The sequence below is a fragment of the Podarcis filfolensis genome (assembly GCF_964270895.1).
Source record: "Podarcis filfolensis genome assembly, chromosome: 12".
NCBI lineage: Eukaryota > Metazoa > Chordata > Lepidosauria > Squamata > Lacertidae > Podarcis > Podarcis filfolensis.
Window position 1 is genome coordinate 28,323,053 of NC_139614.1, and position 24,705 is coordinate 28,347,757.

The window sequence follows — 24,705 nt, forward strand, 5'->3', positions numbered from 1 at the left end:
GAGAAAGTGGTGACACGACTTACGAAGTTACTCATGGCTTACAAAGTGACAAGAGAAAGTGGATGGAGAAAAGTTCTCCTCTCCTAACACTATAACTCATGGACATCCAATGAAGCTCAATGTTGGGACTATTCAGGACAGATATAACTTTCTTCATGCAGCACCATATGGGACTGACTCCCACAGAGGTGGCAAGGATGACCACCCACTTGGATGGCCTTAAAAGAGAACTGGACAAATTCACGGAGGACACAAGGCTACTAGCCACAATGACTATCTTCTTCCTCCACTATCAGAGGCAGTATGTCTGTGAACACCAGTTGCTGTGAACTGCAGGCAGGCAAAGTGCCGTTGCGCTCATGTTCAGCTTGCAGGCTTCCCACAGGGATCTGGTTGGCCACCATGAGTACGGCATGCTGGACTACACCATTGGCCTAATTGCAAACTTTTTGAGTCCACGGCTCCCTTGACCAACCACTCTTTTTCTGCAGCTTCCCTGTGACTACTTGCACTAGGATTTCATTACAGCACGTCTATAAGTGGGTAGACTAGGAATCTGAGATGTGTCTGGGAGGCAGCGAAGAGGACGACTCAAAGAAGGTTGGCCATCGTGGAGGGGGGATGGAAGAGAGAGAGAATGCAGGAAAATATGAGCTACAAGTTAATGAAAGGACAGCCCCCTGCTTTAACATTCCTCACGTCTCCCCAGGGTGCCACAACACACTGGTTGACAACCAATGGCCTAATCCAGAAATGTCCAACCTGTCGACTGTGATTGACAGGTAGATCCCTGGGTGATCAGTCGATCACAGGATCCTTATCAATCTCTGGATGTATAAAAATGTGGAATGAATGTCTCCGCCCCCCACCCCTCACTCTGCCCCTCCGTCGCATCCTGTGTGCAATTGTTTGTTGTTTGCTCTTCACGTTTGCATGTTTATCTTTGCAATCATTCCCTAACAACTGTGGGCAATTGTTCCCAAAAAAAGCTCAACAACTCCGGGCAATCCTCCCCTTCCACCCCCCACGCTCCTCCTCCCTCCAATGACAATGTGTAGATCACTGCCATTTTTTTAAATACTTGGGAGTATTGGAGTAGAATGCAGTCTCTTGGGAGTTGGACATACCTGGCCTAATCCAATGAGCCTCTACTTGCCCCACACCTGACACCACCAGTAGGACTCCTAGCTAACTTAAGTTGTAATCCTGCCCACACTTACCTGGGATGAAGTCCTAATGAATTCAATGGCGCCTTCTTCTTAGTAGACATTATAGGATTACATTGTGACATTCTTCTCATAAAATTCAACACTTCCCTTGGCAAGAATCAAATTAATTCGTGATATAATGTCATTCCTTTTCAATAAAAAATTGTAAGAGGATACAAATTATTGAAGTTACATAGAGGATCCCCAAAGGGATGTCCAAATAAGAGAACCGCATAGAGAAGCTTTATTTATCATGCTTCAAAACACTGCATACAGGTAAGTTTGCCACACAGAATTACAGGAATTACAATTTTGGAATTACAAAAATAGTTATAACCTTTTAGAATTTCTATACACAAATTATTTGCCTATGAGCACTATTAGTGGTTAATTAATGAGTAGTAAGTAGGTCATCAGGTTACTGCTTCAAGGTTTTATGTAGAAATTGTTAGGAAGAGAAAAATTGTAGGGCCTGCCCTACCATTACCAGCTAAAAACATGGCAGCATAATGACAGATGTGCCACAATTTACCTTATGTTGGGCTAAAATGACAAGCATAAATTCAAGAATATTGACATGTAGCTAGTATTCTGGCCTTGGACACAGCACATTTAATCTCTAATTATAGCTGGTAGTCTAAATGTGGCACTGGCGTTCTGTAAGTACGACAGCACTCCATACTCAAGAAAAATAAAAGGATTTTTTTTTCCCCAGTTGTAGCAGCCATTTTTTATACCAACATAGCAATCACAATTTCCAGAAACAAGGCATTCAAAGACATGTGAAAGATAGCAATGAATAATGCCATTTTGATTCTGTTTGCACAAAAGAATTAGTTTTAAACCCGTTTTCATAAACCCTGTTGTTGTTTTATTCTAAAAGAAACTGCTTCAGATACATGTCAACTCCTTCTTCTCCCCAAAGTTCAATGGCAGAAAAGTTCAATGCTAGCCCAAAGGAAAGCAAGCTGCAGTTTAGCATTATAAGGGAGTGCTGTGATGAATCTCTTGACTCCCAGCTCCCAACATGCAAGGAGAGAAGACTGAAAGCATCCAATTTCGGTTTTTGAATAAACCAGAGTTTTCTGCTACATCCAAACATAGAAATGTGGTTTATTCTGTGATAAGGTTAAAAACAAAACAAAAACCCCAGGATCTCACAGCAGCCCCCCTCATATACCTCTAAATCATGTTTGGACTAGATCACTGTGAGAGGCCTACGCTTTATAGACTATGCCAAAAGTTTAATTACATTGGTGATGTATGAATTTCATCAAAGCGTGAGTGCCTAAGTAAAGTCACAAAATAGTACAGGTGTGTATACTGCCTACCAAAAAAACCCCCAGCCAAACATTAATGCTCTCAAAATTATGTTTTGTTTTGTGAGATGGAATGCAAGAGCATTGCCGAAAATTACATTTCACCAAACCGCAAGTGCCTGGTTGCTGGATGTAAAACTTTTAAGGGGTGTAAAACAATCACTGTGTTTTGTTGTCACTATAGAGAGCTCAAGAGAATGTGTTCATTCCATTTGTTGCCCCTTGTCACAAAGGCAGTATATAAATGCATCAAATAAATAAATGAATTACAGAAGAGGCGTTGACCACTCGAGTTTATTTCTTAAATCTCAGCGATTTTACAATGTTATATTCCCTATCCTTTGCTTATATTTGTTGTGTTGGTCGGTTTCTTTGTTGTATTTTGATCAAAAAGCTTAAGACATTTTGTATTAAGAAAAGATTAATCTTCAGAACTGTAATATACTACTTCTGTGTTTGTATATTAAGTAAAACGTGGTTTTTAAGGCCTCACTCAGGATGCCAAATATAGCCCAATATTTATTTATTTTCATCCTGGAGTTGTCTCATGATTTTAATAAGGCTATTCATAGAGGCTCCACAGACAGCAGAAAGCATGTTAAAAACCCCCTGCTATGAGACATTTTCCCAGTTATGTTAACTAAGTTGATTCCAAAAACGTTACACAGCAAAATTCTAAATATCTATACAAAGGCAGTATGCCAGTTTGTGACAATGTACTTACTCCTCTATACCAGAGAAATCTCAGGATTCAGAATCCCATGTAGGTTTTCTTTCCAATAGCAAAACTCATACCAGTTATTGTTCCCAAGCAAAGTGCATTATCCCCATTAACATTAAAAAGAAATCTATAAGAATTTACAAGTGTGGCTGTCCAAATCCTGTCATATCAAGTCTATATATACATCTGTAAATGGAAAACATATATGTAAGCAAAAAAATGGGCATGTAAACCCATTGCTTTACTTGAGTTGGATCAAGTCCAGTATTTTCAAATTGTTAGTAATTAGCTTTTATTTTATGAGCAGGGCCTAATACTGCAGCTGAGTTTTAGTATTCCTTAACCAACAAAACAGAGCTTATACAACTGAAAATACAGCAAATTGAAAATGTATCTATCTCAACAAAGCAATGACAAAATGATGCGCCTTTCACCAGTTGTCCAAGTTGGATGCAACAAGCCCTATCCATACATAAGCAGAATGACATGGGAGCTACTGTAAAACAGTTGCATCTCATGTTATTATTAGAAAGGAAGTAATCCCTGAAAGGTGACTGATAACCTACCACTGCAACAATTCTGTCTCCTATAGCAATTGCTTCCATTCCGAAATTACAAGAACATGGGAGTATGTCAACAGCTGTTTGTTAGACTACAACTCCCATCATCCCTGACCACTACTAGCTAGGGACGATGGGAGTTGTAGTCCAACAACAGCTGGGGAACCAAGTTTGAGAAAGGCTCTGTTAGCAAGTCAAACCATACTAGGACTACACCATTCATTCAGTGACCGCTCTATTCAGTTCAGTAAGAAGATAGTCAAAACATGAGCTCTTTAAGACAATGCAATTGCTTTGACCTATGGCAATTCTCAAATTTGATTTAAGTCAAAACATGGTTGATTTTTACAAGACATTATCAGTTTTGATTGGTATATTTTACATTCACTTCAAGCTGTCAGAGGTCTAGTTATGGTATTACTCAAATGACAATGAAGTGAACTTAAGCTTAAAATGCACAACACATTCTGAGATAAGCATGTTGACCTCTTTATATTGATTAATATGGAAAACACAAAACCCATAAAAACTCATTACAGATTTCTATAGTGAAGCTTTGAAGCACATGTATTATTTTAGGTTTTTTAAAAACAAAACCACATTTTAATACATTTTAGTCTTCATTTTGTACCTATTGCTCTGCAAATATGCAGCAATCTAGTGGTATTCATATACTCAATATACCCAAAGATTTCAAGCAAATTATGTTCTTTGTGGAAAAAACAGCAGTAACTTCGCCTATAATAAAAATTTCTAAGATCAAAATTCCAACACAGTGAAATCTGCCATATTGTTATTAATGCAAATGTGTAACCCTCTATAATGCTGCAATACGGCCAAACTTCCTTCATTTAAAAAAAACAAAAAAACCACCTTAGTCATACTATTGGTGCGTTATTAGTTTTCTTTCTAATACATACTTGTTAGCATCACAGCATAATTTATACAATTATATGGTTTCACTCTGACTTTTATAATCATGTACCCATGTTTCCATTTAGGGAAAATACAGATTTGCTGATTTAACAGCCACCCCTCCCCGCTTCCCCGTTGTAACAGTTTGACAGAATACTTACACATTTAGAGTGGAAAGGGGAAAGTTATCAAACGTGAATATATACAGTTTAACCTTTTGCTGCTCACGCCTCCAAAGTACAGAAGCCTTCAGGGCTGCTAAATTATATACATCCACCTCTTTAAGCAGTACTATATATGAAAGTTCAACTTCAATGGGTAGTAGAAGAACCAAGAGTTAATCTTCTTTCCTCTTGCAGCCAGAAACTCTACTTCTTCTACTGAGGCGGCTGAAGTACATTTAGATACTCTGACTGTCCCAGCTGGTAAGTTGTGTTTCCACCGCAGTCAACATACTGGTACCGCTCCTGAGATATTTGTTCAGAGTGACCAAAGTAAGAGGTGGTCACGGTCACTCTTAAAAGGGGGGGGGGGAGGGACAGGGAAGAGAGAACGAAGAGTTTATACATTATATACTACCTCAGCTTTTGGAGGTGAGGGGGCGTTCGCAATCATGACCATGTTGGTGGGGCACCCATATTGAGATGAAAAATCCACTGGTGGTGGCACCAAGTTGGGTTGGGGGACTGGGGGGTCTCTGGGGAAGGCTTGTTGGGCCACATCGGGCCTGCACACTCTTGGTTTAGTGAGGGAATAAAGATAAACATCTTTCACAGCTCCAGATTGATGTATTTGGCTAGCTCCTCCAGTCCATCTAGCATATTCAACCCATTTTTGCTACCACCTAACAGGTTAGAAATATCGTTCTTCCGCAATTACAGGATTTTCTGAGCTTATGGTTGTTTGACAGGGCTTTTCCTATTAGTGCAACCAACACACACTATGCAAACATTTACTTAATATGCAAGTCCTTCAGTTTCGTTCCCCAAACTCCAGTTCTGTGCCCGGTAAATCAACAACAATAAAACATATGTAGACAGGGATTGATAAAGTGCTACACTCTGGTTTTATAAAGAAACAGTTGTCACACAGCAACTGAGCTGCAACCAACTAATTCAGCGGTAGGGAACCATTTTGGCTCTGTGAGCTAGATAACTATCTGGATTGGCCTTATAGACCAAATTTGACAGGTTGGCCCACCCTGTCAATCATCTGACATCAGCCGATTTGGTGATTTAAGTGCTGTAGCTCAAGGTACCTCACAGACAGCAAGGTGCTGCTAAAATGGAGGAAAATTCCTTTTCTTTAGGGCTTCAATGCAAACACCTTCTTGATCAGGGGTTTGGGTTAAATCCTGCTGAACGGAGCAGGATTTAAGCCCCAGGATTGCAGCAGCCAAGGCTTTCTTAACAGAAATTACGGCTCTCAGTAGGATGACTTAAGATTTCTTTTATTTACTGACAACCTCTTCTAACAAACCAGGGTGGATTTGATTTAAATCAAATTGATTTAAATCTCTAGCCAGTAAGACTTGATTTAAATCATTTTTTTTACAGACTCATTCTTGCTGGTATCATCTTAATATTTACAACCAGAGGAAGGTTTCCTTTTGGGAATAATAAATTTTCAGAGTAGTTTTTAACTGTTATATCGAAAATTACAGATTTGGTTATACTATTGGAAATACATAGACCAATAATTATAAAATTATTGTGAGGTTTAATAAGCTAACTTTATATTTGGAAAACTTTTCTGCAGTACTTTCTTGGAAGGAGAAAAATAATCATTTCCTTAGTAACAATTTAAACAATTTCTTTAACTAAAACAAAAACATTATAGCATATGTATCCATGTTTGTTAACTGATGTGGTTAAACAAAACAAATCCTTATTTCCTGATGAATAGCCTTTGGACTACAATGTAACTTAAATAGAAAACTATCCTTAGAAAGATTTTTCCTCCAAAAGCATTTTATTTTAAAAATCCAATTTAAATAATATTAAAAAATATTTTTTTATTTCAAATCATTGATTTTCATCCACCCTGCAACAAACTAAACTCTGTTTTTTACAAACTGTAAAGAAAAGGAACAAAAGAGAAGAAAACCCTAGCTGCTGTCACTTTTCATGATATTCAATGGAAGATAAAGAAAAAATATGTCATCATACGCCTCCTCATCTTATCTGAGGTCACTCCCATACCATTTGCTCTTAATGGAACACCACCCAACCCCAATCATTTGCTGATAAGCAAAGAGTTGAATCCTGCTACATTGGTTGTGGGAAACCCACATGCACAGCCAAACTGAGCATGATTTAACACCATCTAATGAAGTGATGCCACCCATCCATCAGAGTGACACGAGTTGATTGACAGGCAGACGTGGCTTTAGAAAACATGGCCTCACGGGCCAAACTGGAACTGCCAGAGGGTCAAAAATTGCCTACAAAGGTTCACCACTCCAGAACTAAAATTATAATCAGAGCTGACACACTGAAGTTAATGGACCTAAGTTGGTCGTGCCCATTAATGGCAAATAGAAAGTACTCGAGTATTACGAATGTTGGATACAACCCATAGTTTAGAAAGTTAGGGCTCTGTGTAAATGAAAATGCAAAATATACTTACTGCATCATGACTACTATGTTGTGCACTTTGATAGAGAGTAAGGTGCAAAAATCACTGTAAGAAAGAAAAAAAGTAATGTAAGCATAATTAAAAGCTAGCAAGGCTAAAACAAACACGCCAAGTTCTTAATTCTAACTAGTGATTCCCCTTAGCTCAATTGGGAATGGGCTTAGGTAAAACAAGGTACTTAACAAAAATTGGTTGATGGCAGGAATCGGGCTTGAACCAAACACAAATGTATCCCCCAAACTTTCCTGTCGTTCCACAAACAAAACGAAACAAAAGTATTTTGAAGTCAGAGTGACAGAAGAAAATGGGAGAAATTCAGATTGCTTTCCTATGATCCATGCTTTCCTATGATCCGTGCGACGGTCACCTCCAGGCTTTCGTTTCAATATTTAACTAACATCAGCTTAGCATGTCTAAACCAAGACAGCAGCCGATTAGTCTTAATAACAGCTTACTGAAATAAGGCAATGCATTGGCTTATTTCAGTAACCCATAGTTAAGACTAACTGTTTTGGGGCAGGATGCTATACCACAGTTAGTTAAAAATGAAAGCTTCCAATCTCCTCCTTGTGGTTTTCTTGAGTTACCAAAGTACGTGTGTTGTTTCTGTATTCCGGTTGTAGTCTTTTCTATCAACCAGGTTCAATTATGTAATACTAAGCCATAGTTTAGCTTCATGTGAGAATGAGGACTACCTGAATCTAGCAATTATGCCTATACTTGTTTTTTTTAAAAAAATATTTTTATTCGAGAATTTTTTCCATATAAACATAACATACATAAACATACAAAGACAAAAACAAAACAAAAAACATGTACCATTTCATATCCTAATTTCTATACTTGTTATGCCTATACTTGAAGGCATATGCCTATACTTATGTTATGCCTATACTTGAAGGAGTTTTGCCCAAGGAATGTTCAACGGTTAAAATGAAAAAATGGAGGGGGGGGCTGGAAGTGAGCCTAATGGTCAGGTGTAGAGGCCACTTTTGAACAGGAAGGTGCTTCTCTCTGATTTCTGCTGGGCTGTCCAGCAGTAATTCCTAGACAGATGCACACCAAGAAGTTAAGCCCAGCTAAAGAGGAATAAGGTCAGAGTGATGGCACCTGAACCTGAACACTTTACTGTATTTCTTCGACAAATTTCCTTCAAGTATAGACATACAGTTGTACCTCGGAAGTGGAACAGAATCTGTTCCGGAAACCAAAATACAGCTTCAGATTGGCTGCAGGAAGCTCCTTCAGCCAATCGGAAGCCCCGTTTGGGTTCCAAAGAACGCTCGCAAACCGGAACACTCACTTCTGAGTTTGCAGCGTTCGGGAAGCAAAACGTCTGAGTACCAAGGCATTTGACAACCAAGTTACGACTGTAATTGCTAGCTAGGGGCTGAGGATACCCTGCAATATTTCATTGTGGGCCCCCTTCTTGTGTGTCAGTGTACTCTAGAGAGCCAACCACTTACAACATGTAGCTCATTTCATCTTGTATAACTGTGGGCACCATATAATCGATCTGGAAAAAAGAAAAAGAAAGATCAGGATAAAGAATGTGAAACAAGAGATGACTGCGGCACATTCAGCCATATTGTATGGAATTAAATCAACTACACTTACCTGTTTCATGTCCAGTGGGCCAATGTGAGTGTTATTGCTCAGCCGTGCTTTCCCAATAACAGTCTTTGAAAACTGCACCTGCGCTGTAATGTTTTCAACTTCCACCGAATAATAATTGTTGTTTGTGATGTTCAATGTGTTCTACAAAAGAGATTTTTTTTAAAAAAAATCTAGATTAAAGAGAAGTCATACACATCCCAACGATCCATATACAGTAAGCAAAAGAGAACTTAACAATGAACATACCGTAATATTTAAGTATATTATGCGCCTCTGTGCTTCGTAACTGACATATACTGACTTGACTCCAATGTATTCAACATCAATTGATCGAGGAAATAAGAAAAATACTGCCAGCCCAGAAAGTAGTAAGCATACAATTACAGAAGCAGTAACGTAAAGTTTTCTGCAGGGAAGAGAGAAGAGACAGGTTACCACTGTAGATACATAGATACACACACACTATATATATGTGATACCTTCTTGGAGAAGCTGCACCCAACTTGCTTTGCCCTTCACCATTCACCTATTCTAAAGCAAATTGCCGTTTTGAACAGAGCATGTAGTGTGCATACGCTTTTTCGCAAATGCTTGGCTGCATTCTACCTAAATCCTGCAAGTATGGGAGCAAAGAGACCCAGCATAACAACAAAGCCTTCTGAGAGCCAGATCGCCCTCCCCACAAGATCATTATGCACAGTGCATGAAGACATTATGCACACCCACTGCAACATAGTTCCGCACTTTCCCAGTCAAGGCAGAGCTAGGTTTATCTGAGCCATCCTATGATTTCTAATATTTGGACAAAGCATCTTAGATAGATAAATAATAGCAAAGAAAATCCAATGGTATGAACAAAAAAGAGTGGCACTGATGGAGGAGCACACCTTGGATGCCAGCTTTCTTCCCTGAAGCCCCTGAGAACACTACAGTGACCTGAACCATAGTAAAGACATCCACTCAAAGAAACATGACAATGCTTCAGTGTTGATACACAAGAACACTTCTAGCAAAGCAGCCACCTATCATCACAAACACAAAAAATGGCTATTGAGGTTAATGGGAATTGTTCCCGAGTACTCAAAAGCCACATAGTGAACACCATCCAAATTACATCTTTTTATTCTAGATTTGGATAGACCAAACCCAGCTTGAATAATTCATGGACAACACACGTTTATATTGCTTCTTTAAAACTTACGTTCTTCTTGGCCTCAGTCTCTGATCACTGTATGGAATCAGGGCAACAAGCTGATTTTCCTGACCTACAAATAAGAACATAACTGTTCAGTATCTTGAGTTTCCACCCATGTTCGATGCAGCTAAAAAGAATCAATAAAACGTGTAGCATCCTAGGATGATAAAAATGACTTGTCTGCAGTACTACAGCTCTGCACTGAATTCTTTCGCAGTCTACTAAATTTTAAAAAAATGTGCAATAAAACTATCAAGAGGCAATTTCTTTGAAGGAAATTTGTTGCAGAAGAGAACTGGTTTGGAGTTTATTGACATGCCACTTCGCTCTGTGCTGCCTTTTCATCTGTGGCATAATGCCTCTGAAGGCTTCTCCCAATAGGAGTCCTGTCTGCACCTGCTTTCTTTTTGGTGCCAGGTGAAAACCTTTTTATTTGCCCATGGCTTTCAGAGGTTTGCATTGTTTTAGACTATATGCATTTTATGCTTTTATTTTATTTAGCTCTGCCTTGCTTTTATTGTGTACTATATTATGCTTTTAGTTTTGAGAACTGCTATGAGAGTTTGGGTGGAAGGGCAGCTAATAAATATGTTAAAATAAATGAAAGATAAAATGGCAAGTGAGGCTGAAAAATGGCAAGGGCTACACTGTACCTGAAACTACCAGTACAAGACATGCATGGCAGATCACAGACCATAGCTGCTCTCATCACCTAAGCACCCTGTTGTCCCAATTAGGTCAGAAAATTATTTGCTCTTTACCTTTCATCAGAGTTCTTACTTTCTTTTTCAGTAGTGCCTCTTGTGCTTTGAACTGCTACATTATAATGAGAAAGTCAACCAGTGCCACTTTCCATGACTATAGTTGTGTGACAAGTAGCACTTACTGAATGTATCACCAATATCCAGCAGTTCTAAGGGCGCAAACACACGCACAGCTAGTGATGTTAAATTCTCAAGAATAATCTTTTGGAGATTATTCTCGAGAATATTCTCAATTAATGAGAATATTAGAGAATTTTCATTTGAAATAGAATATTCATTTTAATTCATTGAAAATTATATAAACAACCAGTTACTGGCACTAAATAAGAATATAGAAACATTTGAATCAAGGCCAGCTCACATGCTGTTACACATAATTGTATAGGCCTAGGTACTTTTAAGTGTATAAAGCATTAAAGCTATTTTCTGTAAAAATAAATAAATCATACTGTATGGCCAAGGGTATAGAATTGCTAAGAATAAGGTCACACCAAAATAGAGAAAAGGCTATTACATATAGCTGAAATACATACAAATTCAAATGTTGATCAAATTAAATGAATAGCATTTTTAAAACTTTTTTTAAAAAAGTTTTCTGTAGCTCACATTTCAGAACTGCTAATGGTGAATGACACATTGCCCAATAATGTAACTGGATCAAAATAAAATCATCATTCATTACTTACACTGGCTGTATCACAGCTTGACTTATTATTTACTAGTTTTTTAAAATGTGGGTTGTAAAACTGGTTCTTACATTAGAATTTACAGTTTGTGGAGAATATTCTCTCTTCACATCACTACGCACGGCTCAGAAAAGAGGTGCAAAGCATTTCACTGCCACTGCCCTGAATGAAAAGGGATATTTCCATTTTGGGTGTTTCCAGGCAAGAGTTTATTGGGGAAATCAGTCCTGCTCATGCACAAACAGCTATCCGTAGCATCCGCATGATATATTTTTTAAAAAGTATTTAATCAGGATTCTCCCTCCCCTTACTGCAGAAAATCTGATCACTAAAAAAACAACAACTTGTGATTCATCCACAACCACCACTTCTGTGGATGCTCATCGGCAGCTTTGGAACAAGGAGGACAAAGATGGCAATGCTAAGGGGATAGGAAGCTCAGGTTAGGGTGGCAAAAGGATGAGAGAGGAACTGTCAGAGGCTGTAAGCTTCTGAATACCACTTGCTGGAAACTGCAGGAGAAGAGTTTGTTGTGCTTGCTGGCTTCCCATAGGCATCTAGCTGGCCACTGTGAGAACAGGATGCTGGACTAGATGGGCCTGTGGCTTGATACAGCAGGCTCTTCTGGTGTCTTTACGTCTGAGAAGCTGGAACTCAAGGAAAGGGGAGGCAGAAGAGGTAGGGAAAGAGGCACTTGAGGAGTGGGCGGAATTAATTGGTAATCAGAATGAGACATTAGGATAAACCCTCATGCAGATTCCTTCCCACAATAGAAACAAGAGACATTTGGGTGCTCTTCATGGATCCTGGGGGTAGGGAGTGTGTGGTGGACAGTAAAAGAGCTGGCAAAACATGGGAATAGTAGGGAGGCTTGAGGCAACAAGCTTTTATGAATCTGCACTGAGTATTGAAGTAGCCAGTCAAATCGTTGGCTTCAGGCCTCTATCGCTTTTGAGTTGTGTACTCTTGTTAACAAAGATTTTGGCAAAATGTCAAGAAAGCAGGCTGCAAAATTGCAATTACGCATAAATCGGCTTCACACGGGAGCCTGCATGGGGCAATGGCCTCAGTGTTAACATCTGACAAGGAGACACATAGGCTCAAATCCTCACGCAGAAAGGGAACTTGCTGGTTTACTTCGATCAAGTAACACACATACACACTCAGACTAACCTACTTGCCACTTATTGCCTGCAAGACTAAAATGAGATGTCAGGGGGGAGAGAGACAAACTGTCTAGAGAACTTTGTTAATGGGCTGTATAGAAATTTTGTACACAAATAAATGTCTGCCACCCTGGGCTCCTTAGGAGTGTGTGTCAGTTTGCATTTCTTAGTACAGAAAGTATTGAGCTGATGTGCAGAGATCTTTCCTATTCTAATTAATTCAAGAGGGTTCTGTAAATCTTCTCTTTGTGGAAGAAACAAGCAGAAGGTTCCTGATGTTTGGGTTATTCCTTCAGAGAAGCTGAGTACAGCTGGCTTAGACTAGTTCTGTTACCTCTTCTGTCAAGGTCATGCAGACTATAAAAGTAAGGCCAGAAGGAGCCTGGGTTTCACTTTCTCTTTCTGTCTCTCTTTCCTTCTAGTGTGGTGTTCTGTATATAGTGTTACGGTTTAGTCTTATTATAAGTTATTGTAAGCAGTGCTTTTTTTCTTTAAAAAGGTTTAGGAGTACTTTCATTCCGTCTGAGACTCGGGAAACACTGTGACAACAAATGAGGCCCCCATCAGAGGTAGTAACAGAACCGACAATTCATCGTGTTAGAGAAAAAACTATTTTTTGTAGTTTCTTCTCCCGTTAAGATTCACAAAATGTTTAGGGGTATGCGTACCCCTGCTTACCCCCAGAAACAAAAGCAACAATTGTATGTTTAAGTTAAGTCTGCTGCAACTGGATTTATTATGGACAGTGCCAATCCTGAATGTATTGGATTTGTGACCATTATGCTCATTTGCCTTCAGTAGCAGTAAAGCTCTGCTGGATGAAGTACAATTGCCTCTGGTCTATTTTGGGGGAATCCTACAACGTGTTTAGGTTTTTAAGTATACGTTTAGGTTAAGTATACGTTGAGGTTCTACTCTGGATCAATACTGAGTAGAATTTCCACAACAGAGACACAATATAAAAGGTGGTGTTGTTGTTTAGTCGTGTCCGACTTTTCGTGACCCCATGGACCAGAGCATGCCAGGCACTCCTGTCTTCCACTGCCTCCCGCAGTTTGGTCAAACTCAAGTTAGTAGCTTCGAGAACACTGTCCAACCATCTCGTCCTCTGTCGTCCCCTTCTCCTTGTGCCCTCCATCTTTCCCAACATCAGGGTCTTTTCCAGGGAGTCTTCTCTTCTCATGAGGTGGCCAAAGTATTGGAGCCTCAGCTTCAGGATCTGTCCTTCCAGTGAGCACTCAGGGCTGATTTCCTCAAGAATGGATAGGTTTGATCTTCTTGCAGTCCATGGGACTCTCAAGAGTCTTCTCCAGCACCATAATTCAAAAGCATCAGTTCTTCAGCGACCAGCCTTCTTTATGGTCCAGCTCTCACTTCCATACAATAGTACTGGGAAAACCATAGCTTTAACTATACGGGCCTTTGTCGGCAAGGTGATGTCTGTGTTTTTTAAGATGCTGTCTAGGTTTGTCATTGCTTTTAATTTTGTGACTGCTGTCACCATCTGCAGTGATCATGGAGCCCAAGAAAGTAAAATCTCTCACTGCCTCCATTTCTTCCCCTTCTATTTACCAGGAGGTGATGGGACCAGTGGCCATGATTTTAGTTTTTTTGATGTTGAGTTTCAGACCATATTTTGCGCTCTCTTCTTTCATACTCATTAAAAGGTTCTTTAATTCCTCCTCACTTTCTGCCATCAAGGTTTTGTCATCTGCATATCTGAGGTATCTCTCTACTTTTAGACCCTAAAATTAAAATCTGCCTAATTCATTCTGTGCTCCTATGGAAAGAAAGGTCCTACATAAACAGGATGACTAAACAAACAACCACTGAATATGTCTTCCACCCTACCCTCAGCTTCTAATTTTCATTGGAAATTTTCAATGGACATTATATTTAGTATTTTGTTTAGCTTGCTGCTGGCCCCCCCCCAAACCGCTATAACATCTATGAATTAATAATTTTCATGGCACCGCATGTTCTGAAACCTATGAAATGCTTTTTAAAAGTAAAAACCCTTTCACTTATTTTGTTAAAATGACTGCAGTAATTTCAACACATTGTTTTCTGCTACTTAATCCAACAAGTTTTTTTCTCAAACTCCATTCAAAACATACTTTGCTGCAGGCTTTAAGTTTAGCCTTCTGTATCAATAGGATCCATTGTTTAGAACTTACCCCTATTAACGTATAAGCAATTTATATTTATGTAAATATACTGGTATATTGAGTAACATTCGCTTCAGCTACCAGTTACATTATACAATATACTAGCACCATATTAAGGAATTCCCAGTTGTACATCAGCATAACTTTAACAAGTAAGCACAACTCTACAGAGGCCATCAGATAAAAGTTCTAACATTTCCAAATTTAAAAATGAGAAAAAATAACTTTAAAATGGTAAAAGGATATCATAGACCATGACTGGATGAAAAACTAAGCCGTAGTTTGCTTTAACAATGGTTTGTTGAAGAAACCAGAATCCTGCTCACAGATAATAAACCATGGCTTGTTTTCCCTGGTGTTGACTGATGGTTGCCTTCTTGCATTGTGAATGCCCAGCTGCCATATTTGCAACTGAAAACTGGCAAGGTATCACATTAGTATTGTTTAAAAAGTTCAATGTGATTTTCTATGAATTTGGTGAATAAAGCAGAGAGAGAAAATCAAAGGACCCAAATCTAAGGTTATCCTACCATAAGTCTTTCAATAATATTCTTAGGTACAAAAAAAGGCCAGCAAAACATATCAGTACTCAGTCATCATACACTTTCTACAACAGATAAGCATAAGAACCAATGGGGACTTGAAGAGGAGGAAGACAAAAACATATTTAGCACTTTATCATTTAGACTGTTTCATGCATTTTAGACATACCACGTGGAATTCTCCCTGTTCCCTGGCATGTGGGACATGTGACGCTATCTCTTCCTGTGAATTCAACATATGGGAACTGTGACACGTCTCCATTTCTTCCATCTTCACTGTGAGATTCTGAGTGAACTAATCCCTTCCTCATGTTGTCCGTTGACGAAACCCCATCTTCTTTAGATCCATGTAAAGGCATTGAAAGAGACTTCCCCATGTTTGCTGGTAGGAAAAGTTAAGAGGCAGACTTTAGACCCTGAAGGCATTTGATATTATATATATATATGGTTTCATTTGGAGAGTTATGAACTCATTTGTAGTCTGTTTGTATTGGGTTTCCAGTTCAATGCTTAGAGACAATTGGGAATTGAATAAATAAAAACACTAAAACTATGGTTCAGCTTGCTGAGATAAACCACAGCCCACCAGGAAAACATTCAGGGAGACTTGCTTGCAACTTGTTAGCAGGGAGCCTAGAAAAGGAGGCAAACTGCCATAATCATGACTGGCTCAGTTCAGATGTAATATTTAACCGTGACTGATGCAAGCCATAATGTGCAAACCTCAGACATTGTGGTCTCCCATCCTGGTTTGGTTGCAAGCCAATTCTTAATCACAGTTGAAGTATTCAGTTGCAACACATAATCCCAATTAAGGAAAACAAACAGTTGTTCAGCATTATGTCTGTGAAAGGCTGAGGTGGTGTTTAGTACTGTTTTGTTGTTATTTTATATTCTGTTGGAAGCCACTCAGGGTGGCTTGGGCAACCCGGTCAGATAGGCAGGATATAATATATCATCATCATCATCATCATCTGCTTTTTCTGATTGGGGAAAAAAGTTATATTGTTTCAAGAATTATTACCACCCATACATTCATTTTATGATAATTATGCCAAAAGTTTCTAGTTGTGTGCAGAATCTTTAGTTATGGGGAATACATTCTTCATAATACCTACCTCTTGGTTTTCTTTCAGTACTATGTATGTTGCTGCAAAGCTACTCATGTGTTCCACTCAGTACACTAATCCTACACTTGTTCCTCACAAATCATCCTGACAGCCAGAAACCAGAACATTTAAATATTGATCTGAAATCCTGGAATCAGCTGTCTCCGAGAGAGCCATCTGTAAGTACACTAAACATGTAGGGTCGCCAACTTTTTAAGATAGGGCTCCTGTGAATTGAAATCCACAGCAATGTTATATGTGTTCTCGGCTGAATGGGCTATCCCTGCTTTGCTTTTACTCTGCTTCCAGAGATGGGGAACCGGCGGCCTATCAAACCTGACCACTGGCCATGCTGGCTAGAGCTGATGGAAATTGCAGTCCAACAATGTCTGTTCCATTTCCCTGCTATACTTGCAGAACTTTGACTAACGGAGCCCAGAACGGGGCTGGGGGCAGTTTGAAATGAGTAATGAGGTCCCTCTACCCAGCTCCCCTAGCTAAGCTGGCCTCCTGCTGACTGTGAGTGTTGTCTGTGGGGTGTCGGCCGGCAAAAAGCTTCTAAGTAGGACATTCTGGAGGCAGGGAGCAGGTGGGGCTGAGCTGGCCCAGGATGCCTTGGATCCCAGCCAGTTACACTGCTATGTGATGGCATGGGCCAGATCCAGGATGGTGCAGCTACACGCACCCACACATCTTCCTCTGTGCATGGCAGGCCTGCAGGTACAGCGGTGGCCTTGCTGCTTCATACAGCTTTGCCGGCCAGATTGCAGCCTAAAATTTCCTGGACTATGGGAAGGCTTGCTGGGTCAGGGTTTAAAGTCAGCTGAGTTAAAGATAAAACAGGCAGTTATCACACTGGACATTTGGACAGTGTGCTAGCCGTGATAAGACAACTACTTGAAACGAAAAATAAACTTCAATTCAGGTACAGCTGTGAGGGTAGAGGAATTGTGAAACTATGCATTAATGGAACTCAGAGCAAGCCAGTATCTGATATGGTTAGCTTGGCTTGGACCACTGTATTTTAGATAGATAGATCAAACTGTATCAAAATAACTATGAATTTGATTATAAGACTGTGCACGTTAACCTGGGAATTAATCCTTTAGAACACACATAATAAGACTGTAATACTAGGGCTGCCATATGTCTGGAATTTCCCAGACATAGCCGGGATTTGTCTGTTGAAAATGGCGTCTGGGTAGAATTTCCGAAAAGCGGCTAAAATATCCGGGGAAACATGGGCTTATGGCAGCCCATATCTGAAGTGTTGATTTTCCTAAGAAAAAAGTGATTTTCACTTTTTTATGGCAACCCTATGTAACACTGAAGAGGTGCTGCTGAATCAAATATTTAAAAAACAGTTGTAGCAGTTTGCTCTGGTCCACAAAAACAAAACAAACTGACCCAAAATGCAAGTGGGACACACAGCAACCTAATGCCTAATAATAATTTAATGCAAACTAATTATAGTAATGAGCTTAAGCTCTGCTCATAATATATTTCTTTCCAGAATCAAGTATTCAGAGTCCTAATCAGTGACAGAAAGTTTATTTTGGGTTGCCTGGGATTTTTCCTAGCTATACATATGTAAATAATTCCTTACTGGAAGGCTTCCCATCCACCTATCAAAACAAATGGAACTCACAAAAGGTCATAGTCACCAGCATTTTAACCCTTTCTGCATTTTCCCAAGAAACAAAATTATTCATTAAAACTACCTGAGAAAATGAGTATAATTTCCACAACACCCAGATTAAAACAGCAGTTTGTTCACCTTTTTATATTAATAACAATGAATGACTAGGGCTACAGCATCTTTCTCACTAGAAAAGAAACAGATCAAGATTTATATGTAAGCCATTTTCAGAGGAAACCCATTTAAAATGGAGGTAAGTTGTCATGACCTGCTTAAATCCATTAATTTTAATAGGTCTGCTCTGAACATGACTTAGATACAAACTGAAGTTATAATCTCAGTGCATATGTAATATATAATGGCTGCTGATGCAAACCACAATTTGCAAATTACTAATTATTTAGCATTCATCAATCCTCTGAGAAGAGGGAGGAATATTTAATACTCTGTAATATAAACGCAAGTAAGAAGCTCTACGATGAATCTTAGATTTCTAAACTTGCCAGAGCCAAAGCATACATAAGATGACAGAAGCCTTGTAAACAGTAGACACCAAATGTCTCCAAGACCTAATTCAAGAAACAATTATGGAGTGAAGGAAGGAAATCAGATATAGCAAGGATAGATATGCAACAACTTCTAGATGTGTATCCCTTTTAGGCTGCAACTAAGAGGAATAAACCTTACTAAACTCATCAGCAGTTACTTCTGAATAGATAGACCTGAATAGGACTGCAACGTTAAGCCTGCTGCAGCAAAAACAAAACCGTAGCACTTCAAAGATGGAAAGAAATATGAAAAGCAAAGGTAGTCATGTCAGCACATAATAACAATCCCTCCAAATCCACAAATGGGCAAACTTTTTATTGGGAGGACCAACTGGAATGTTGCAGAGTAGCATGCAAGCTTTGGACTTGCACCATACAAAAAAAAAAGAGGGGGCATTTAATCTACAAAAAAACACATGCCATAATAAATATGCATTGCATGTCTTTAAAAAGCAGCCTATCTTTTAATAAAAGATGTAGCCAACCAGGGGAAATTTCAAGCAAATTAAACCCCTCTCATGATCCCTGCAAAGGATCCTCAGCCAAACCCCACCTCTCCTCTGCTTCTCATCCCTCAGGTAACAGCGCTGGGTGTATGTGTGTGTGAGAGAGAGATAGAGAGATATAGATAGATAGATAGATAGATAGATAGATAGATAGATAGATAGATATAGATAGATGTACACACAGGTGTGTGGTCGGCTAGTCCCATCCCTCCCTCTGCTATCACCTGCCCCTTCCCCAACAGCCTCGCTCCAGAAGGCAGCAGGTGTGCAGTTTCTTTTTGGCTCAGCCTGCCTCACCTGCGTCCCCTGCTCGCGCTCCCTCCTCTTCCACCGCCTTTCTCCTCCTCCTGCAGGTATGGGCGCTTCACCTGAAGGGACAAAAACGAGACATGGAAGACCTTCCAGAAGCAGCCGGCATTAAGTTACGGGCAATTCAGTGAGAAAAGCAAGCAGTGAAGCAATCAAGTTGCAGGTCAGTCGCCGTGCAAACACACCACGCAGCGCGGTGCCTTGCGCCGGGCCCGGGGTATTTTCTCCCTCCGTGTGACGTAGCCCGGCAGAAAGAAGCTCCAGAGGGGAGCCCCTGCTCTCCCCGTTTCTGCAGGGATTTCTTTTGTCACACCAACACACACACGGCTCTGGTGCCCAACCTAGCTGCGCGGCTTGCAAGCTGCAACATCAGGGAATGCGCACGCCATTAAAATAAACAAAAAACCCCCATGAAAGTAGCTCCGGTAGGTTGCTTCTCCCTCTCTCCTCGGGACCCAGGAGACGAGTTTCCCCAGAGAGGCGGAGGAGGGGGTTGTTTTGCAAAATGGCTGGCTTTATGGGAGATGTAGTAGGATGCTGAGCACGAGCGTGAGCATCCAGGACTACAGCTCCCAGCATGCTCTCTGTTTCTCTTTCCCCCTCCCTCCCCTCAGCTTTTCACATACTGTACTGGAATTAAAAGAGGGGTCCTGTTTCTTTTCTGCCTCTCACCCCCATTCCCGGGCCTGCCCAAGGAAAAAAAAAAAGTCGCTTGAGTTTGTATGGATGAGTCTAAAAATTGTAAGATGCAGGGCTTACAGGCTGCAACATCCTGCAACTACAGGCCAGGGCAGAAAAGAGCAGGGAGCTCTACGTGCATGTGTGTGTGGTGCCTAGCCACGTAGGGTTTTGACATTCAAATTGCCCTGTGCTTAATAAGTAGTGAGACGAGAGCAATGCATATAATGAGCAATTTATTCTCAAAAAATAACCTGAGGTACCACTGTATCTTGGAATTCAAATAGTGGTGTGAAAATAAAGAACAGGGATGCACATCAATGAGGCATGCATCCCTCAACCCCATGAGGGGAAGCAAAAATAAGCTGCCTCCCCAAACACTGTAGCATTCCAGTTCAGATCTTAGATGAGCAGATTAGTCCTGAATTTCATTGGGTAATTTAATATGCCTAGGCTGCTGAGGTACAGGATGAGGTGAGCAAGAAGCTACTCATTTAGACCTGGAGCTCACCTGTCTCCTGTTGCTGAGCTATGAGGGGAGGGTGACTTTCCAATCATTCTACTCTCCCGTATTCCTCAATGGAATTCTAATTAGTTAAAGAAGGCTGTAACAGAGTTTGGTTTGGGTCACAGAAGCAATCCAAACTGCTATACAGTGAAACTGAAACTGTGCAGCAACTTAGCACTTAATCATTATTTTAGTAGAACAAAATTTATTTAATTAATTCATTAAGCACACTTAACCCCTTTTATTTTATTTTAAAAACCTTCAGAGGTCACTGACGTATAAAGACAAAAGAAAGTTAAAAAGGGATTCACAAAAATGCAGTTCAAAAGCAGGAACAGTAAAATGCAACAGTGCCTCAAAGGCACAGAGTAATTATATTATGGAGAGGAAGAGCCATTTCCAATTCTCAGGTTTCAGAACCATATCTGAATTCATGGGAAGCTCACGTGTTTTTTTTCCACCCGCTGTGGTGTATCACTTCACACCCAAATTATGAACACACCTGTACTGATGCACTTCTCTGCAACTCTAGTAGAGAGTGAGTAATTATTAGTTGCTTGCTCCAGATTCAGAAAAATAAAGATTTTAATTATTGTGCAATGAGAAACTGCAATGCAGACTCTTCCTCAATACAGAGGAAGTAGAGAGGAAGTAATGATTTAGCATTTCTTAATCTACTGTACCATTGGCAAGAGCCCTTAACATCTACCTACAATATAAATGCTTGTCTCAAGAAGCGCTTTAGTTAGTATTAGATTTCAGACACCCCTTATATACAAACCCTGTATCAATATATTATTTCTACTAATACAGTAACTGAATTTATATACTGCCGTATACCCGCAGGTCTCAGGGCGATTCACAGGATAAAATCAGAATATAAAACCACAAAATACATAATCAAAATAAAAACAACAACCCAATGACCCAAGAGAAAAGCTGGGACCCCACATTTGCTCGTCCAGGGCAAACAGAAAATGGGAGGTAAACGTAATTAGGCACCGAAATGCTGAGGCTTAACTCCAGAAAGACGCGAGAAAGGCGGAGGGAAAAGGAATACATGACACATGCACACCTCGAATCCTAGGAACTGTAGCTTACCCTCGCAGAGCTATTGGTTACCAGCACTACACTTCCCAGGATTTCTTTAAATGTGTTTTACATGTATGTTGCAAGAAGGGGCCGCCAGTTCCAAGGCCTTCCCAAACCTAACCCTCTCAGAGGCCCCGACAGAAATGACAGGGCAGCAGCACAACTCTTTCCTCTTTCGTCCCCCAATCTGCGCTCAAAGCAGGGAAACTGATATCTAGGAAAAGGATGTATCTGTATTAGGATGGCGGCCCAAATTCCCAATGGATTACCCCATCGCTCCCACTGGCGATGCATTTATTTATTCCTCCGCTCCCGGCTTTTTCTTTTTTCTTTTGTTTGGCAACGCTCCTGCGCACGCACGCACACACACAAGCCCAGGATGCGTGCAGGCCGCGATCCTTCCCTCCCACCACTCTGGGCCAGGGTTGCTCGTCGGAACGCGCAGCTGATACCATAAGCAGAAAAACAAACCCATCCGTGCGCGTGCGCGCTCACGCACCCAAAGGTGCCCGACCTCCCCCTCCGAGCACCAGGCTAGCAACACCCGCTTGCCCAGCCCTCCTTCCTCGCCCAGCTCTCCCCGAAACTCACCGCACGCCCCCGAGCCTTTTCTCCAAGCGAAAGGAGCGCGGCTTGTTTTTGTGGGGCTTCTTTCTCCCTTTGGTTCAGCGCCTCCCTCGGCTCCCGGTGTAGCAACCTAAACAGCTGCCCGTCGAGTTCTACGGCGAAAGGCGACTGAGCATGCGCCGTAGCAGACGCTGAAGCCCTCTGCCCTTCCTTTTTGCCCATCCTTGGAATCGGAGCTCCGTCTGCCGAGCTGAGAGGCGTACGCCCAAATCTAGATAGGGAAAGGCGGAGTGGCTCAGGGCTGTGCAACGCCTGATGTTGGAAACGGGGGGGATGCAGGCGGAAGGAAAAAGCAGCGGTATTTGCGTGAGCAAAATAATAATTATAATGGGGGTGGGGAGCCAAGGATGCTCCACGGAGCATGCTCCTTCCCTTTGCAGTCATCGTCCTAATTGACTGTCATTAAGGAGAACTGGCTGCAAAAAATATACAGGGAGGGAGGGGTTTGGCCATCACAGGAAGAGGATGTGCAGGTGCTTGCAATGACATGGCAGCATAGAAGAAGGGTGAATAACTGGATTTCAGTTATCACCTTTGAGATCACAATTCTTTTATGCATGTGTCTGCCTTGCTTTCTGAGCTGGGTGTAGAGACCTGACTGCTTGCTAACTACTGTGGCCTATGGTGGGGTGGAGTTTCCTAGGCATCTGGAATCAATTGGAATGGCAGGGGGGTGAGAGAGAGACCCTTTGTCCAAATTTCCTATCTTTGGCTTAGAAAAGCAGCTCTGACTACAGGTAGCTAATTTCTGAAAAGTCCTTTTTTCAGATGTACCACAACGTAGGATATATTACCAAGAAGGATTTCTTAAACACCCAAGGCAAAAAAAAGAAAAAAAAAAGAAGAGTAATTAGGTTTGCTTGTGTGTTTGGGTGTAGGGTTCAGCAAGAAGACCCAGCTGTTCTGGGGGAAAGAGCCGTGTCCAAATTTGGGGATCTGCCTCAGATTTGCATTGAGCAGAATTTGTATGCAAAGAGAGAATGTTTGGGGTATTTCTGGTGCTGGCTGGTGACCATTAGGACTGCTTGGGCAGAAGGCAGAGAGACCGACAGTAGGTGGAGGCAGACCCCAGCCAATCCTAGTTTTGTCCCCATCCTCCTCCCTGCTGGTTTCTGCAAGGACAGCACTGAGGCTAAAGAGGAAGAGCAAGCCGACAAACAGAGGCATCTCTCATTGACCGGTTTCAGTAAGGAAACAAGTGAGGGCTGTCAGAATATACAAAGGAAGCTGGGCCAATGCCACAGTCTTCCCTAGGTATCTCCCCCAGAGGCTGAGGTGGCCACACTCTGATGCACACCAGGCTCAAGGGAAGGATGATGAGTGCTGCAGAGGGAGATGGAGAAATCCCACTTGGACTGTTTAGATGGCTTCTTTCTAATCTAAGGGTTTTCTTTGCCATTTCCAGACATCTGATCTGCCATTCTAATGAGTCAGAAATCAGGAGCTTGGCTTACAAAACATGCTTCAAGCTTGGTTCCAAATAGAATTGGGAAGTGGAGCATCTGAGCCTTTTGCTTCCTCCTAGGCAAGGGAGAGCTGAACTGAGCAAGTCACGCCAACTCTTAAAAAATGCATTACTAATATATTTCTGGAATACACACACATTATCACACACACACGACTCCTCAAATATATTGTAACATTTTTATGGACTGAGTTGTGACTTAGATTTACATAGGCCCACTGTATGGAAACATCACACAAGACAAATTTAGTTCATCCACTTCTGTGGCCAGCATGGCCAATGGTCAGGATGATGGGTACTGTAATCCAAATTTGGCCAGTAGAGTTTCTGAAATACTTGGAGCCTAAACATGGTTATGTTTCAACTGCTATGGATCAAAGCTGGTTTGGAGAAAAGTGCAATATTTCATAAGCAACGACGCAATAGGTATGAATTGTGCCTAACGTTGTGTGACCATTGCTTCCCAAACCAGCAGTGGGAGCGCACTGGATGCAGAGTCAACATGAGTGTGCACCTGACCTCAGTTGCTAAGCAAAGCTTATATTGTTAGGTAGGGTGTATAAAGAAGTAAGAGCTTTCTCGATGGTCCCCTTAAGAATAAGTCCTTGATGAATGCACCGATCTATAATTCACAGATAGATTTCTTGGTGGATCATCTCAACCCTGTGTACACTGTGATGATGATATCTTTGCATTACACTATTCTGTATGAATAAAGCATAAGCA

General features: G+C 40.9%; 1 protein-coding gene across 3 annotated transcripts; it reads right to left on the bottom strand.

Moving 5' to 3' along the window:
- Nucleotides 1–1,429: 1,429 nt before the first annotated feature.
- TMEM106B (transmembrane protein 106B) lies at nt 1,430–22,649 on the bottom strand. 3 transcript variants are annotated; one of them, XR_014540335.1, is made up of 10 exons: nt 22,479–22,649; nt 19,598–19,668; nt 15,668–15,880; nt 10,179–10,242; nt 9,224–9,383; nt 8,978–9,118; nt 8,827–8,876; nt 7,352–7,405; nt 3,964–5,239; nt 1,430–3,906 (listed from the first exon to the last, which is right to left on the bottom strand). XR_014540335.1 is itself a non-coding variant. In XM_083578896.1 (9 exons), the coding sequence occupies exons 3-9, from the start codon at nt 15,873–15,875 to the stop codon at nt 5,101–5,103; spliced, it is 816 nt and encodes a 271-aa protein (XP_083435022.1). In that variant the 5' UTR covers nt 15,876–15,880; nt 19,598–19,668; nt 22,479–22,649; the 3' UTR covers nt 1,430–5,100. The 3 variants fall into 3 exon arrangements, 2 of the variants coding, with proteins under 2 accessions (XP_083435022.1, XP_083435023.1); XM_083578896.1 differs by having other exon boundaries at nt 1,430–5,239; XM_083578897.1 differs by lacking the exon at nt 19,598–19,668 and having other exon boundaries at nt 1,430–5,239; nt 22,479–22,642.
- Between the last annotated feature and the right edge of the window lie 2,056 nt (nt 22,650–24,705).

Bases quoted from the DNA above. Each gene is read 5' to 3' on its own strand.
- TMEM106B (XM_083578896.1), bottom strand. From the start codon at position 15,875: ATGGGGAAGTCTCTTTCAATGCCTTTACATGGATCTAAAGAAGATGGG. The intron at 10,243-15,667 runs GTATGTCTAAAA...TCTTATTTGTAG, and splicing joins AACAGGGAGAATTCCACGTG to GTCAGGAAAATCAGCTTGTT. The intron at 7,406-8,826 runs GTAAGTGGTTGG...TCTTTCTTACAG, and splicing joins GATGAAATGAGCTACATGTT to TGATTTTTGCACCTTACTCT.